At 45.8% G+C, this 17,738-nt stretch overlaps 1 protein-coding gene across 1 annotated transcript in view; it reads right to left on the bottom strand.

Moving 5' to 3' along the window:
* Positions 1-16,569, bottom strand: part of SIK1 (Protein kinase superfamily protein) — a 79,369-nt gene extending 62,800 nt beyond the window's left edge. The window contains exons 1-4 of the mRNA XM_087395716.1: positions 15,550-16,569; positions 1,604-1,692; positions 1,304-1,411; positions 1,095-1,202 (exon numbers count right to left, since the gene is read on the bottom strand). Of these exons, the coding sequence (XP_087251842.1) occupies positions 1,095-1,202; positions 1,304-1,411; positions 1,604-1,692; positions 15,550-16,447 (1,203 nt within the window). The 5' untranslated portion in view covers positions 16,448-16,569. The remainder of the gene's footprint in view (positions 1-1,094; positions 1,203-1,303; positions 1,412-1,603; positions 1,693-15,549) is intronic.
* Between the last annotated feature and the right edge of the window lie 1,169 nt (positions 16,570-17,738).

The following is a 17,738-nucleotide window of genomic DNA, read 5'->3' on the forward strand; positions in this document are numbered from 1 at the left end:
ACCTCTGAGTTGGGTCCATTACTGCTACAGGTTGAAGGTAGGGAGAAGCTCTACAACTACGACAAAGACGACAAGGTGTTGCTAGCGAAGGCACAAAGGAAAGGGCAAGCCTAACAATGGCAAGTCCAAGAAAGATGACTCTGATGACGAGGACACTTTCAAGAGAAAGTAGAAGAAGAAGTGCTTCTATTGTGACACACATATCTTATCTCATTAACACACGGAGATGTCACCAAGAACAACTCTTCAATTACCACATTTGCTTTGGCCTTTGTATCACCGTCTGAATCTGAGTCGGACTCCTTCCTTTTGTTTTCCTCATCCACCTTCTTCTTTCTGCAGTCCTTCGCAAAATGTCCTGGCATGTCACAATAGAAGCACTTCTTCTTACGCTTCCTCTTGGAAGTGTCCTCGCCATCAGAGTTGGCTTTCTTGGACTTGCCACCATTTAGGCCAGCGTAATCCTTCGCCAGCAGCACCTTGTCAAGGGCCTCCGTACACACACGCTTTGCTGCACCTCTTCCAGGCTGTTGTGCTGCCCATGTGGCAGCCCCTTCTCCACCATGAGTCTCCTGCCCACATGACAGCCAAGATGCTGTCCATGTGGCAGGCCATTCCACCTATGGTTCACCCCCCCGATGCACTCCTCCCCCGATGCACTCCTCATGTGGGGGCTCACAGATGGGGAGGTGACCATTCCCAACAGAAACAAGCGTGCACAAGTGTGTGCCGGCATTGCCTCATAGTATAGTGGTGCTTTTGGATGCAAAAGAGAAAGCAAACGATTTTTGAAGCTATAAGCAAGTTTTGCCTTGAAAGTAAAAGCTTTGTAGGATGATCGCCATCAATTGACTTTTTTTACAATTACAGGTACCATAGCACTCCCTCTAAGGAGGCAATGCTAACAAACAAAGACTGTGTCATAAACTGCATCGATATCCCTACTACGTTCCTCAATACTTCACAAAAAGTGCATTTTCAATGAAGGCACACCTACATGCGTCAAATTACCTAAAAAGTATACTAATGCTCAACAACTCTTACCCCTGAAAAGTAGAACAAACTCAAATTTGAGTACATAACAGTAACATTACCTTGAGGGCTTCTCCACAAATGTAGGCAATCTGGCGTTCCTCCAATGATTCTTCAGTTGTATTCATCAAGTCTGAGACACTCCCTCCTCCACAATACTCCATCACAATCTGTTACAATCAAGCTTACTTTCTGAACGTCAATACTGCTAAAAAGGTATGGAATTAAGGTAAAGAAAATAGAACTAAGATCAAGCAAAATCAACCTATACCCAAAGATATTCTTCTCCTTGATAACTACCCAAGTAGCGAACAACGTTTGGATGGTTACACTGTTGCAGCATTTCGATTTCTCCACAAATGTCCTCATAACCTTCTTCCTGGCATTAAATACAATCAGTAAAAAGTAAAATAATTATAATAAAACATACAACTATGATAATAATGACAAAAGAATCCATGCACCTCTCCACTCAAAGGAATGACAAGAACACAGAAGTGTAAATGAAACTTATTTAGATTTTCTAATTGGTCCAAATTGACAGATTAACAGGTAGAAACCATGTGCTCACCCCTTCACTCAAGGAAATGACTTTGATTGCAACCAATTCTGATGTTTTCAGGTCTCTAGCCTTGTACACAGCTCCATACGATCCTTTCCCTGGTCATCCAAAATGTAGATTTACATAGTTCCTTGCAAAACTGTTTCTTAAGCTGGAATGGCAAAACCATAACTTTGACGAATGCGGTCGATCCAATTGCAAATATGGAAATTGGCAGCAAGCATTTCCCGTCATCACTTTGAATTTGTGCGCGTTCATGTTAGCGATTGGGAACATGAAGTATCCATGATTGCAAAGAAGAAAAGTGAAAGGTTAACACACAAAGAAGAAGAAGAAAATAGTTTATTATTGCCTTTACAAGACCAAAAAAGATCTATGAGGAAAAAAATATATATGAGAATAATTTACTGCGAAAGCCTATACCTAGATGAATCCAGGAACATTCCCAAACTCGTCCTCTAAAAACACAACATAGTGCAGTTTCAATCTCATGAGAGTCACTCATAAGATTGAGAACCATAAACTCCATCATGCATAGCAGGGACTAGCTACTATGACATCCCCACTGACGTCATCAGCGCCCAACAGTGGGTGTAGACCATAGTATAAAAGTATGCTCTCACACATACAAATCCACACACCCACACATACTTGAAAATAATTTACTGCGAAAGCCTAATTATAGAGGACTGTCTCTATGACAATATAATGAAAAGAGTCTAGAACCATGCGCAAAGCATGCAAGAGATGAACACTTATATAGTGTGGGCACTTGACGAGACCATCTCAATTCAACATCTATCTTGTTTAACCAAACAAATCAACCCTTGCTTGGATAACTACAAGCATCCTCAGCCATCTAAGCTGTAATGAAGGGGAGGTATCCTCTCCACTATGATAACACATCCCGAACCACGTCCTCCATTCCATGGAAGAGCAACAACTCCACTCCTGCCGTATGGGCATAAAACTTAAAAGTACAATGTAGGAGAACCTAGATTGGGGAGGGATCTTCTGTCCTCTGTTTTCACTGCCAAATTGAAGGGTGAAAGCAGGAGGGGGAGGTGATTTTGGGTCTCACAAGGTTACATGGGAGAACTGCTGGACCAGATCCCCTAGACTTGCAGTCTGTCAGCCAACCTGACCACAAACTGGGCCGGCCCAGTCTGTGCATAATCTGCTGGCCGATTCTGGCACTGGCCTGACCCTGTGGCAGGACTGCCAACTGCAGTTTGTGTACTTCCTGTTGTACTGCCAACCAGTACCGTACCTGTTGTACTATTGTTGCCCCAGCCTCTACAGCTGACCACTGTATCTGCAGTCTATACTGCCACTCAGCGGTCTGCTCTGCTACCACTTGCAGTCCTGTGCACAAACCTTCTTGCTGGTGCTTCCTGCCGCTGCCTTTCCCAGCCCTGCCTCCCTTTAACAGGTCCTAGCACCAATATTGCTAGAGGTGTCAAGCCTCGATGCACTTCTCAGTTGGGAGTAATGGCGCATTGGCCCTATTTATCCAACAAGAAGAGCAGAGGGAGCCCGAGAGGTTGAGAGTTCTGGCAAGAGCAGAAGTCCAGAGCCTAGCTGGGTTCATACTACAGTCTCTAGGAGAGCCTATGTCATGTGCACGGATTGGTATCTGACATGTACTGGGTACACAAGACTAGCTCAAGTAGCCTGGGGAGGCTTAGGGCTAGGTAGGCTTGATTCTCGGGTTGAATGGCAAGGGTACAAACCAATTAGGGGTCTTCGCTAGTTTTGGTGCATGGGGCCTGAATCTATATAAGGGGCCCAAAGGTTCAATTCTCGGAGAGCTGATGGGAGCAAGTCTCGTTCCCAGGTGCTAGATCTGATCCTGGATTGAGTCGAGGACACACGCCTGCATCATAGCGTAGCCCAAGGCCCAACAACAGATCCCGGGTTTCATAGCGCCACCTGGTGGTATGGGACACCAGACTGGTTAGGATCGGGTTGGGAGTTCGTGCCAATAGCTCAGCTTGTGGCTCAGAGGGGACATCTCCTGATTCAGGATCGCATCCCATAGATGTCATGGTTGGGTGGTGAGCAGCCTGCTCAGTTTCCTCATGTTTGGAGTGTTCTTGTGTTTGCTTGTAGATTAGAGGTTTCAGGAGTGCTGGGGTCGTGTCAGTTGGTATCAGAGCCAACTCTTGAGGTAGGAATCCCTGTTACGAGAAATCTGGACGAATTTTTCTCCAGGTATGCCTCAATTTCGAAATTCATGTTCATGCCCTGCAAGTGCTTGATTGGTTCATTGTTAAGGGTTGTGATTTAGGACTGGGAAAGAAGGAAGGAGAAAGAGAGAGAGGGTGAATTCGGGGCTGATAAGAGGGGTGAGGTGAGAGAGAGTGAGAGATGTAGCATGGAGAGAGTGGAGAGGATTGTAGGAGAGGCATGAGAGGAGCCGCTAGGCTAGCGATGGGCTGAGAAGAACCCTAGGTGATCCCGTGTACGATCTGCGCAGAGGTTAGGTGGCGCCATGCAGGAGAGTGTAGAGGGGTGCGCCATAGGCTGGAGCAGGATTGCGGCAAGGCTACTGTTTCGGGGAGGCTAGATGCTAAAAAAGCCACCACCCCTAGGCTTTCTTAGAAAGCTAAGCTTTCTAAAAGCTGTACCTTTCACTTTATAGCTTGACGAAACCATAGCTCTGCCCCAGCTTATGATTGTGCGCACGTGAAGATCCCTCCACGCCTTTATTGCGAATCTCGTCACTTGGTACGGCCTGCAGCATACGTCCATATGGCACAGCCAGCAACGGGTGGTATCCTGGTTCACTGACTCGAGCTGATCGTCAACTTCGTACCTCTTTCCATCGGCCAACCTCTCTTCTCATTCGTCACCTCCTATCTGGCCAGCTTTCCTTCTGCTCCACTCTCCTAGCTCCGATCCCATCTGTTGCTTCTCTTCTCTAAGTTTACTCCCTTCATCAGATCAGATTTCAGATATGTCTGCTTCCATAGACCCAGGGCTCGCTATGGGTGATCAGGATATGAACTACCGTGCCGATGATGACCAGGGCCTCTACGATGATTTGATTACGAAGACTGCCTTCAATGAATTCACCACTGCTCTCAATAAAAAGTTTGAGCGAGTTAATACAAATCAAACGGGGTTGACATAGCAACTCCAAGGGATTCAGAGTTCACTCTCACTTTTGACTAGCACTATTCACGTGCTGATGCCTTGGCTTCAGTGTCAGGTCCGAATATCACTCCAGATCCTTTTCCCAGAGATCAGAAGTCTCGTACCAAGGAGGTGGTTGACACTTGGTTGCATAATGGCAAGTACACTTCCAGTTTCACCCTTACCCAGATGACAAGAATATGCAACTTGCAGCAAGGTATATGTCAGGGAAGGCTTTATTGTGGTGGAAGGAACTGACCAAAGCCTGTAACATGGATAGAATTCGAAGAGGTCTTCAGGAAAGAGTTTTTGAAAAAGGAGGAAGATTACGATATCGTAGGCAAGCTCAAAGCCCTCAATATGTCCAAGCTGAATTTGACTTTTGAGATTTATCTTCGGAGGTTTCGGGATTTGCAGACCAGAGCTACAAAGATGGATCCAGTGACCTTGTTAGGTTTCTTTGTGGATGGTTTGCCTGACTCGTACAAGCTTCAAATTAAGAACAAGTGTACCACTTTGCAAGAGGCCATGAACTATGCGCGCATCTATGATGATACCATGGCCAGCGCAAAGGAAACCACCATTGCCGACACGAGTGGGAAGAACAAGCAAAAATTCTTCCGGTCTACCACTAGTACAAGGGAGTCGAAGTCTATAGACAACGCTTCCAAGAAGAACTCGACTCAGGCAAAAAATGGTCGTGCCCGTTTCCTCCGCACATTGAAGTTAAAGAAAGGGAGCCGACACGAGTGGGAAGAACAAGCAGAAATTCTTCCGGTCTACCACTAGTACAAGGGAGTCGAAGTCTATAGACAACGCTTCCAAGAAGAACTCGACTCAGGCAAAAAAGGGTCGTGCCCGTTTCCTCCGCACATTGAAGTTAAAGAAAGAGAGCCGTTGCTTCATATGCGAGGAGCGGGGCCACACTCGGAATGATTGTCCTAAGCGCAATAACCAAATGCAAGCGCCGGGACCGAAGCTCCATGCAGGTCCAGGTACCAAAACTAAGGGAGCTAATCAAGTTTTGATGACAAGTATTTCTATAAATATCATTACCTACCCACTTTCTTGTAATTGCACTTTTAATGATTCGTTATTTGGTTCCCATGATCTTTTCCCAGTTTATGGAGGAGTAAGAGACCAAAGAGTTCACATTCTCTTTGACCCGGGCAGCTCTCACAATTTTGTTAATTACAAACTTGTGCAGAGGATGGAGCTGTCCATGATACCTAGCAATCACACCTACAAGGTACAACTTCCAACTGAGACGCAGTTTTGGGATCGCAAGATTGAGGCACTTTCTATCCGGATTCAAGACTACACAGCTGCTCTTAAGTGCTATGTCATGCACGTGGAACATGTGGACTTGTTAATCGGAATAGAGTGGTTTAAAACCTAATCGGAATAGAGTGGTTTAAAACCCACGATATTCGGATTCGATGAAAAGAGCATACACTCTCTTTTTGGGATAAGGACACCCAATTTTGTATTCAGTGTCATAATATTCCGTCTTCTCATCGGAATATAATAAACACTTCTCATTATGATGTGTATCAGTGTGTTTTGATTCCGCTTTCTTCATTTGTTGTCTCTGTTAATAACAAAATTGATTTAAGCGTGTTTGAACACCATGAATTAAGAACATTGTGGAAGGTTTACCTCCAGAACGGGCAATAGATCATCGCATAGATTTAGTATTGGGGCTCAATCTATTAGTATTCCACCTTATAGGATGAGCCAACTTGAGGAGGATGGTAGCTTGGGGAGGCTTAGGGCTAGGCAAGCTTGATTCTCGGGTTGAGTAGCAAGGGTACGAACCAGTTAGTATCTTTGCTATTTTTGGTGCATGGGGCCCAAGTCTATATAAGGGGCCCAGAGGTTCAATTCTCGGAGAGCCGATGGGAGCAAGTCTCGTTCCCAAGTGCTAGGTCTGGAGTGAGTCGCAGACGCGCAACTGCATCATAGCGTAGCCCAAGGCCCCAGCAGCAGATCCCAGGCTTCACAGCTACAAGATTATCTAAATATGGGCTATATTCGCTCGAGTACATCACCTTGGGGAGCACCTGTCCTCTTAAGAAAGAAGAAAGATAGTTCGTGGAGAATGTATATAGATTATAAACGATTGAATAAAGTGACAATTAAGAATCGATACCCTCTTCCTCGTTTCGATGATTTGATAGACCGTTTCGCCAGAGCGCAGTATTTCACTAAGATTGATTTACGTATGGGTTATCACCAAATCCGTATCTATGCTAAACACACAGATAGAACCGCATTCCGAACTAAGTATGGCCACTACGAGTTTCTCGTATTACCTTTTGGTTTGACCAATGCTCCTGCCACCTTCCAGCAAATGACGAATGATTTGTCCTGAGATTTTCTCGGCAAATTCGTTATCGTGTTCTTAGATGACATCTTGGTATATAGCCGAACGCTAGAGGATCACATTGGACACCTCCGGATTGTCTTAGTTATACTAAGACAGCATAAGCTTTATGCCAAGATGAATAAATGTGACTTCTTTATGAAGGAGATCATTTACTTAGGACACAAGATTTCTTCTGAAGGTATTAGCATTGATATGAATCATATCCAGAAGGTTTTAGAATGGCCTATCCCTCAGACTGTGAAACAACTTCGTTCTTTCCTAGGATTCACGGTTTTTCTACGGAAATCTGTGCATGATTATTCACACATCAAGGCACCCCTGACAAACATATTGAAAGATCGTGGACGTAGGTCTACCCAGCCAATCTCTTGGAATGATGCATTGAACAAGGCTTTTGAAACCTTGAAGTTAACTATCAAGAAAGCACCCGTTCTTGCATTACCCGATCCTAACCGGCCTTATGTTTTAGAGGCCGATGCGAGTGATTTTGCAATTGGGACAGCTTTATTCCAAGAGGCCAGGCCTGTAGCTTTTGAGAGTAAGAAGCTAGACGACACCCAATATCGTTCGCCCACAGTAGAAAAATAACTCTATGCGGTTGTGTATGCTCTGAAGGTTTGGAGACATTACTTGTATGGTTCGAAGTTTCTTGTATTGATCGATCACCAGTCAATCAAGTATGTGTGTGACGGGTCTGAATTGAGGGCACGGAAGGCTAGATGGGCAGAGTTAATGCAAGATTTTGATTTTGAAATACGTTATCGAAAGGGTTCGCTTTATGAAAATATCCTCAGTCCTATTTCAATCCTTGAGAGGGCTTTGCGCAACTGATAGTCATTTCAATTCTTATTGGCAGAAAGTCCAGGATGGGAGCTCCATGATTGACCAAGGCTCAGGGATTGTGCCACCTACGGTACAAGTGGCAGGAGGTCAATGGATGATTAGGAACGGCTTGTTGTTCCGCAATGGAAAGATATGTGTGCCAAATGTTTCAGATCTTCGATCCAAGGTTCTCTTGGAGTGTCATGATGCTCCTAGTGCTGGACATCCAGGTATACATAGGACTCTGTCTCTTGTGAAGCATACCTTTTATTGGCCTAAGATGTGTGCATTTATTGAAAACTATGTGGTAGGTTGCCGGGTTTGTTAGGTTACTAAGGCAGAACGCCTTAGAAGCGCGGGTTTATTACAGCCGTTGCAAATCTCAGGTAATAAATGGGAAACTATTTCCATGGATTTTATTATAGGGTTGCCAGATGTTTCAGATCTTCGATCCAAGATTCTCTCGGAGTGGAAAGATATGTTCCGGAATGGAAAGATATGTGTGCCAGATGTTTCAGATCTTCGATCCAAGATTCTCTCGGGAGTGTCATGATGCTCCTAGTGCTGGACATCCAGGTATACATAGGACTCTGTCTCTTGTGAAGCATACCTTTTATTGGCCTAAGATGCATGCATTTATTGAAAACTATGTGGTAGGTTGCCGGGTTTCCTAGGTTACTAAGGCAGAACGCCTTAGAAGCGTGGGTTTATTACAGCCATTGCAAATCCCGGGTAATAAATGGGAAAGTATTTCCATGGATTTTATTATAGGGTTGCCTAGAACGCGCAAGGGTCATGACTCCATTTGGGTCATAGTGGACCGTCTAACAAGAATGGCTAGATTCTTACCTACTAGAACAACCATCTCAGCTCTTCAGCTGGCTCACGAGTCTCACGAGTTTGTGGACCATTTGTTTAAGTTGTATAAATTGCCGTCCGACATAGTCAGCAACAACAGGGACTCGAAGTTTATAAGTAACTTCTGGACACTTGTTTTTGAGAAGTTGGAAACTACTCTAAGTACGAGTTCCTCAGATCATGCATGATCTAATGGCATACAAAGAAGGTCAACCAATTGGTTGAAGATATGCTTTGGGCATATGTTTCTACGAGACAGTCTTCATGAGAGTCCTGGTTACAGTCCTTTTATGCTTATGTACGGGTTTCAACCAAAGTCACCAGTTATGGTTGGGTTAAAGAGAATCCAAAATGATGCTGCAAAGACATTCTTGCAAGACATGCAAGAAATGTTGTAGTTTGCCAAGGAGTCTATTAGAACTGCCCAAGATCGGGACATATTTTATGCTAATAGACATCATTCACCTAGAGAGTTCTTTGAAGGAACGATGGTATATTTGCGTATTCCCAAGGAATCCAAGAGCCTAAGTACTAGTTTGGTTCCGAAGTTATCCCCCAGATACTGTGGTCCGTTCAAGGTTATTAAAAGAATTGGACTAGTTGCATATAAACTAGAATTGCCTCCTAATGTTAAAGTACATCCAATATTTCATGTCAATAGATTGAAAGAGTTACTAGGTGTGGATGATCAACTTGTTTCTCCTCAAGAAATAATAGAAGTTACATATTTGACTTTTATTCCACACGAACCTGAGAGTATTCTTGAATTTTGTAAAAGACAGATTCGTAATAGAACTATCACGGAATACAAGATCAAGTGAAAGGATCGTGTTGAGGGGGATGCAACATGGGAGACATTACAGAACCTCCAGAAGACATTCCTGGGCTTTTTAGCGAACTCAGGAGTGAGTTCTTAGAGGAGGGGAAGTATGTCATGTCCACGGATTGGTATCTGACGTGTACTGGGTACACAAGACTAGCTCAAGTAGCCTGGGGAGGCTTAGGGCTAGGCAAGCTTGATTCTCAGGTTGAGAAGCAAGGGTACGAACCAATTAGGGGTCTTCACTATTTTTGGCGCATGGGGCCCAAGTCTATATAAGGGGCCCAAAGGTTCAGTTCTCGGAGAACCGATGGGAGCAAGTCTCGTTCCCTAGTGCTAGGTCTGTCGCGAACGCGCGCCTGCATCATAGTGTAGCCCAAGTCCCAGCAGCAGATCCCAGGCTTCACACCCAACAGAGGGTACACACAGCGGAAGACTGATAGAATAGCCCAGGAGCTCACACAGTGTGGTGTGGGGTGTGGAATCACAAATTTCTTAACTTATGTGCATAGAATAGATGTGCAGACTCATCAATAGACAATGAACCAGCCAGATAGAAAAACCACCAAAATAATATATTTCCGTCCAAAGCTATGGACACAATACAAAAGAGAGAGATCCAGAGTCCCACCAATGGTGTGGTCCTCTGATCTTACCACAAGGTACTTCTTCTATCTGTTGGCTCTCTCTGGACTCAAGCCCGCGTGCTCCACCTTGAGCGTAAGTAGACTTTCCGTCTAGATCCCTTCCACCTTGCTGTCTTTGCACCAGCCTAGGTGGGCAGCACTCTGAGCTAGGTCTGCAGCTCTATAGCCCACTTGTCTCCTTCTGGATAGAGGCCCACAGGTGGCTGATCTGCTGCTCCTGCTGCTCCCTGAACTGCTGCTCCAAGTGATGATGAATGAGGGCTGGAGACCCTCCTTTTGTAGGCTTCCAGCCCTCCTTTTGTAGGCCCCAAGGGGGCTGACAAAAACCGACCAGCCTGCAGCAAACTGGCTGACCAGTCTGTGGCTGACCAGTCTGTGGCTGACAAAAACCGACCAGCCTGCAGCAAACTGGCTGACCAGTCTGTGGCTGGTCCAGCCCTATAAGGGCTCACAACCCGGGGCCTTTTGGGCCCAGTCTTCTAGGGCCTTGGCCCTCCAATCAAGGCAAGGGCCCAGCCTATATAAAGGCAGGTCCCTGCCTCATGGCAGCCTCTTTTGCTGCTCCAATAGACCTCATCCAGCCCCGTACTGTTTCGTACAGTTGCGCACCACCTGTCCCGGGTCTGCACACCCTCCGTATTGCTCCCTGTCCTGGGTCTTCTCTAGATGTGCTGCCCACATGACAGCCATGATGCTGTCCATGTGGCAGCCCCTTTCTCTCTTTTTCTGTGGGGTACTGCCCTAGGTCTCCCTCCCCCATGTTCTCCTCATATGGGGGCTTACAGATGGGAAGGTGACCATTCCAACACACAGCGCCACCTGGTGGTATGGGACACCAGGCTGGTTAGGATCTGGTTGGAAGTTCGTGCCAGTAGCTCAGCTCGTGGCTCGGAGGGGACATCTCCTGATTCGGGATCGCATCCCGTAGATGTCATGGTTGGGTGGTGAGCAGCCTGCTCAGTTTCCTCACGTTTGGTGTGTTCTTGTGTTTGCTTGCAGATCAGAGGTTTCAGGAGTGCTGGGGTCGTGTCAGCCTACCTGGGTTCATACCTACAGTCTTCGGTGCACAAGAGATAGCTCTGTATGTAATGAACTCAGGTGCAGGCTGAGAACTTTCTAAGAGTGCTCTGTCTTTGAACAGCTACTGAAGCCTACACAAAGGCAGAAGGAGTCGTCCACTTCAGAGGGTACAGCAAGTGGAGCCATATTTGGTACCCTACCTCAATATTTGTCCACTGAAGGTTTGGTATATCTGTTGGCAGTTTTTGTACTTCCTTTCTACCATTATGTATATTATGTTCTGGTTGTACATCTGAGTTCTCTTTCAGATTTGCGTTGTTCTCTTAACTGTTAAGTACACACATGGAATTGGTTTGTGTCTTCTTTGAGTGTTTTGTGATCTTGGGGTAAATCTTCTGTTGTGAGGGAGTTGGCCTATAGTAAGCAACTACCCTATGTTTTCCAACGTCATATTAGAGCCCAAAGGGATAGCCTTGCAAGGAGCTTCCATGCTTGTTTGGCTTGCAAGGAGCTTCCATGCCTGTTTGGCTTGCAATTAGTGCAGGAATCTACTTCATCGTGACCAGCTCACTCATACCAAACTTTGGTGGGCTGGAAATCTGGATGGAACGAATTATCCAATCTGGAAAATAAAGGTTTGGAGCCATCTGGTGACTAGGGAGATACAAGGGGTGACAGGAGAAAACGGAGGCACGACTTATTGACACAGTGCATGCTTTAGAGAAGATTATCAGTCAGGCAGATCCAGATCTAGTGTGCGAATGGAAACTGAAGGATGCAGTTGCACTCTCTATGATCATAGGGACGACTGCGGTTGTGGTAATTCCCAAAATGTAGTTAGCAAGATGCCACAGGAAGCATGAGAGATCTTGAAGGATCTTTATGAAACCAAGAATATAGGGAGGATCATCACGCTCCAAAATCAGTCGGTCGCCCTGACAATGGAGGAAGGAGACTTGGCACTCGACTTCCTTGTTAAGTGAAGATACTCAGCGATCAACTGGCGCCATTTGGTCAAAAGGTGGACAGTAACCAGTGGGTGATGCTTATAATCAGTAAGCTTCCAAGGAGCGATCAAGGGTTGGTGATGACTCTCACAGCCTGAGAACAAACAAGGCCAATCACTTTTGAAGAATTGGGCCTGTTGTTTCAAGAGGAGGTACAAATGAAGCTATATAACAAACATGGGTGTTGCAAGGGATTGAACGAAGAAGATGGTTGATCAAGGAAAGGGGGACCACCAGTCGAAGTCAATGGAATTAGATTTCAACAAATGTTATAGTTGAATGACTTCTCTTAGCGGTTACTCCAGGCATAAGGTGAGGTTTGTAGACCTAGCTGTGACAGTGTTCAATGCAAGACATTCATGAATGGTGCATGGACTTGGAAGTTTTGGTGGAGGATGGCAGATGGTGCTAAGTTAGTGGACCCTGGACGCTACTTCTGGGAGGACCTAGCTTGCTTCAACAGCAAGCAACAATCTGAGTTTCCAGGTTATGCGTTGTCGATTAATTTTATTGAAGGCTTTAGGGGTTTGCTTTGGGGTGACTGTTTGTACAGGAGTTCTCAGTTGGTAGAGAATGGAGGGTGAAAGCCTTCTGTATGGACAGAGGAGTTCTCATTGTGAGTAGTGCACATGGCATAGCGCTACATGTATGGTACAAAGAATTATCATTGCACCATCCTCTCGGGGACCCTAGACTCCTTCATTGAAAGATTCTTGATCCAGACTTGTTTGCAACCGTGAGGGCATTTTCCTATCCATAGTGAGCATAAGCCCAACAATAAGGTAGAGCCATAAGCTTTCACACTTGGTTCTGCTAGCTGTGTATATGGGCACACCCTTAAGCTAGAGCTAGCATTCCAAACATTTGACTTTCTATAATGAGTCTTGAGTTCATCACGGTCAAAATGACTCACATTGCCAGCATACTCGTACCAGCTGTAAACACATAAGCAAACCCCACAAATGGATCAGAAGGATAAACCCAACGCATTCATCACTCAAAGCTTCGCATGGAGGGTTTCCACTGGTCGGCCAGACAGAGGAGCTTCGCATTCATCAGTTCAGACTGCATCCAGAAGCTTACACAGAGGCAGATATATCCCAGCGTAGCAGAGCCATAATGTGGAGGAAGGAGGTGAGAGTCGCCTAGAGCAGCTACTGACACCAGGGTGAGGCACATGGTGATCTAGGAGTATGGCAGCAGGTTCAGCAAACAGTAGCGGATGTTTGCTGCAGATTTGGCAGGTTTCTGTACTTGGTTTTGACATCTATATATGAGAATGTCGGCTGTACAGCTGTGTCTTTTCCATATCAGAAGTGCTCTCTTTCTATACATGCATGCAAACTGTGTGAGTTGGTATTTATGTAATGTTGTGTGATCTCCCATAAATCTATATTCCACTGCGTGAGGGTTGGCTGTAGCAAGCGACTCTATTCTCTGACTCAGAGATGTTCTTCAGGCTGAGCACAATAGAATAGATGGAACCCCAAATGGGGGCTCCTAAGTCCGCCGTCCGACCCAGATCAGCCAAGCTGCAAGGGCTGACCTGCTCAGGGCCAACTTATGGTATTACTTGTGAGAGAGGAGTTATCCTGCAAGGATATTGTAATTCAGATTGCGCTGGTGGTTGGAATACCAAATGATCCATGACAGTTTGTTGTTTTTCACCAAGATTGGGACTATCTCATGGCTCGATGAGAAGCAAACCACAATCACTCTTTCTTCGACAAAGGCAGATACAAAAGCAGCCTACACAGCAGCTTGTGGGTCATTCCGGATCCTGGAGGACATCAGTAGAATGCAATGGAGACCAGTTGTAGCAACCATAGTTGCATCACAATTGCCAAGAACCCCATATTCCATGCTCTGATGAAGTTATAAAGGCCCAGTACCCTTCTCATCAGGAAGCGGGAGCTGGTTCTCGACAAACTGGTGGAGTTGGTAAGTTGGAGCATCTTATTCAACGTATGGCATGGCCCCAGTGATGTTAGTGAGAAGGGGTGTTTGAGGTTCCTTCCCCACCTGTGAGCCCCCATATGAGAAAGACCTAGGGACGGTAGACCAAGGTAGATCTGAGGTAGGATAAGGGGGGAAACTAAGCTGCGCCTACACTGCAATAGGGTCCATCTATGGGCATATGTGGCAGCACGATCGCAGCAGATTTTGCCCCAGGTTGAGGGTTCTTTATAGGCCTTGTAAATGGGCCTGTAGAAAAGCCAGATCTAGACCTAACAAACTGGTCGGCTTGTTCTTTACCCCAGACCAGGTTGATTCATGCAGGGGCAATCCAGCCTTTTTTGCCTACATATGGGGCCACTGTGGCCACTCCCTCGCATGCCACTGAAGCCGAAGCAAGGCATGCAAGAACTGAGTTCAGCCTCCTTGGGCTGCGAAAGTTCCAGCACACTGCCGGGTGTTTGTGGCTCTTCAGCAAGCATTCTTTCTACTCCTTGTGTAGGCTTTTTGGCTGTACTTATTGCTGTTCTATTCCAGATTTGTGGGTTCATCTTTGTGCTCATGTGGAGCAAGATTGGAGATAATTTGCAAGGTCTCCTTGATAGCTTGCTGCTGAGGACGTTCGCTACAGCAAGGAGCCTATTTTCTGACAAAATCACTTGTAAGTTGTAGTTCAATGAAAATTTGTCTATGAGGTACATGTTAGGGCATATCGTTCCAGCTTCTGTTGAAACGTGCCATCCTAAGTTCCTACTCCTTTGCTCTTAACGACCGGCTGCCAATCTCATTTCTCTGCTCCAATTATGATGTGCCCAAGAGCTGCTCCGGTAAGGCTGCAAATCCTCCTTCAACCTTGTCGATGGCTCCTTTTATGTGGAGGGCTGATACGGCCAATTTGCTGCTGCACCCGTTCTAATATTAGGCAGTGACCTTCCCTGATCAGGGCTCAAACCAGGGCTTTGTTTGCACGTCCAGACCCTAGCTAGGTAGGCAATCACATGCTAACAATATATATACCTTTGTAAGACTAGAATAAGTCCAATCATACAAATTTAGAATTTTTGTTGATCTAAAGACCAAAAAGCAAGCAAAGCAACACTTATGTCGTCATCACATGCTAACAATAAACTACAACATCACAAACCCTTATTCCCTCTTGAAGCCCCTCCTCATGATACGCATACGCATGAGCAAATTGTACAAGTCTTAGACTTGGATTCCTCCACGACTGTAGACTTCCACAGATTAATAACGTAAATCAAAATGTCCTTTAACAGTCCGGTTGTTCGAAGTCTTACCTAGTTCCTCCAGGAGCTCATATTTCAAGGAAGGATCCTCGCGAATTACGTTTTCATGAACGGGACTACTCGCCCTTCTCCTCACATTGTGATTTTGCTCCTGTCCATCCCGTTGAGCGTCCCGTTTAAAACTGGGAGGTTCCCGTTTGTTCATAGAGGATTCCGTTTCATTGCTTTTGAAGCTTTCTACTGCTCGTGAGATGGCGCTGGATGCATCGCCTTCGCTCTTGGTAATAACGGTAGAAAAAGCATCGTCGTATTTGTGCACCACTGTAGAATACATGTCGGAAGATTTTCCAGCGCTTGAAGGAAACCCTCTTTCTAGAACGCCTCTCTGCGAGTCTTTCACAACGAAGGTTGAGAAAGCATCGTCCGGAGTCGTGGTTGTGGGGAAAAATGAGGGCCCCTGCTCGCCTTTTCGGGCGCCAATCCTCGCATCGTGGACGTCCTTCTGCATATATCTGATGGCAGCATAAAAATCATCCCCTCTCAGCAGAGCGCTGGCGTCTTCAGTGGAGGTAGCTGCACTGTGATGCACGACAGAGGAATCGTCGTCGTCCTTGATCACCATAGTGGAGTTGATATCACTGGGATCGTCGGTGACATCGAAAGCATCCGTGCCAGCGAACCTCTGAGCTAAGCTCTGAAGCAGAGGAGGGGGGGAATCTACTTCCTTTCGCAGCATCGTTGCATAGACATCACTGGGCTCTCCAATTTCGCCATCGTCGTCACCAGCGTCACTGGAATTGCGACCAACGGTGGAAGAGGCGTCACTTCCTCGATGGATCACGACAGTGGAGTAGATGCCAGAAGCAGCAATGTCATCGCCTCGATAAACGACGGTGGAGTAGATATCAGCATCGGAAGAAGATGGAGCCGGTGATTTGGAAGAAGCCATTGGGGAGGGGAGGAAGGAGCTAGCTACGCATCGGAGACGACATTGTGCGATGAAGCGGTAGCTTACAGGTTGAGAGAGAAAAGCCAGAATGGAGAAGTATTCGAAAGGCCAGGCTGGTTCGCAATTCCCGGAGAAGAGCCGCTGTCACGTGATGCCCATTCACATCGTTCATGTCACGTGACCTGCACATTTTCTATTTTCATCTCATCCAACAATTTCCAAATCATCCAGTTCACGCAGCGACAGCCAACCTCAGGAATCATCTGTTTTTTTTTTTTTTGGGCAAAGAAAGGAACCTTCTGTTAATGCTTGAAAAACTTTCATACAGAACAGCAGCCTCGAAGATGCTCGAGTTTTCGGCTAGGTTCACACAGTCAACGCCCATGAGGATTAAAAAGAAGAGAATGGCCACCAGGTGTGGTCACACCTTTAAGATTGCCATCGTGCACGTATAACAATGCAACCCTCAAATCAATTCTTTGGAGCATGCGTATTTGGCACCCATCTAAATAATACTCTCACAAATGCTTTTGATACGCTTTTGATCCTAGTCTAGATTTGCTATACATAGTTGTCATGCACTCTATTGAGAAATATAGACTGCTATCTAGCTCTGGTAAGGAAGCATATCTTTGCATCTTTACCTTTAGTCTCCATCTATTGGGGGTAATAGTCTTAATGCATGTTTAAACACAAATGACTTTTTGGCTTGCCATGGTACATACAGGTCTTACGCGAGGCGACGTTTTGAAAGCGAAAAACATTTTTTCTAATGTTTTTAATTGTGTTCTCGTTTGGTAAATTTTTGATTGGGTAGCGTTGTTGCGGGCCGACGTGGCAATTTCGGATATTCTCTCCCCGCCACGCGTCCATGCATGCTGTGCATGTTTTGTGGTGGACGCGCTTTACTTGCCTCTTCTTCGTTGTACTGTGCATCGTTTCAGGAGGCCGATCCGATAAGTGGCAACGATGCAAGATTGCGTACCTTATCTTCATCGTCGTCTTTCTCACTCTGTGTGTCTCTGTTTTACGAGCGAGCTCGATAGGTACATATAAATCACGCAGGTATGGCAGTTGTGAATCATTAGCAAGGTTGAATTGCCGGTTTCTTTTTGGTTTGACAGATCATCTGTGATCCGAGAACCGATGGCATGTGATGGTAGAAAGTTTCAACCGGTTGGCCTCTGCTCTGGGGAGGTAAGCTCATTTTTCACGTGTATCAATCGAGGGATTCAAATGTTTCGACCGATCCGGAGGTTCCTAGAAGAAGCAAATGAGATGACGGAAGGAA

This window comes from Dipteris shenzhenensis, chromosome 1, assembly GCF_047967505.1.
Source record: "Dipteris shenzhenensis isolate YYH24624 ecotype China chromosome 1, Dip_SZ_1.0, whole genome shotgun sequence".
In the NCBI taxonomy this organism is placed as follows: domain Eukaryota; kingdom Viridiplantae; phylum Streptophyta; class Polypodiopsida; order Gleicheniales; family Dipteridaceae; genus Dipteris; species Dipteris shenzhenensis.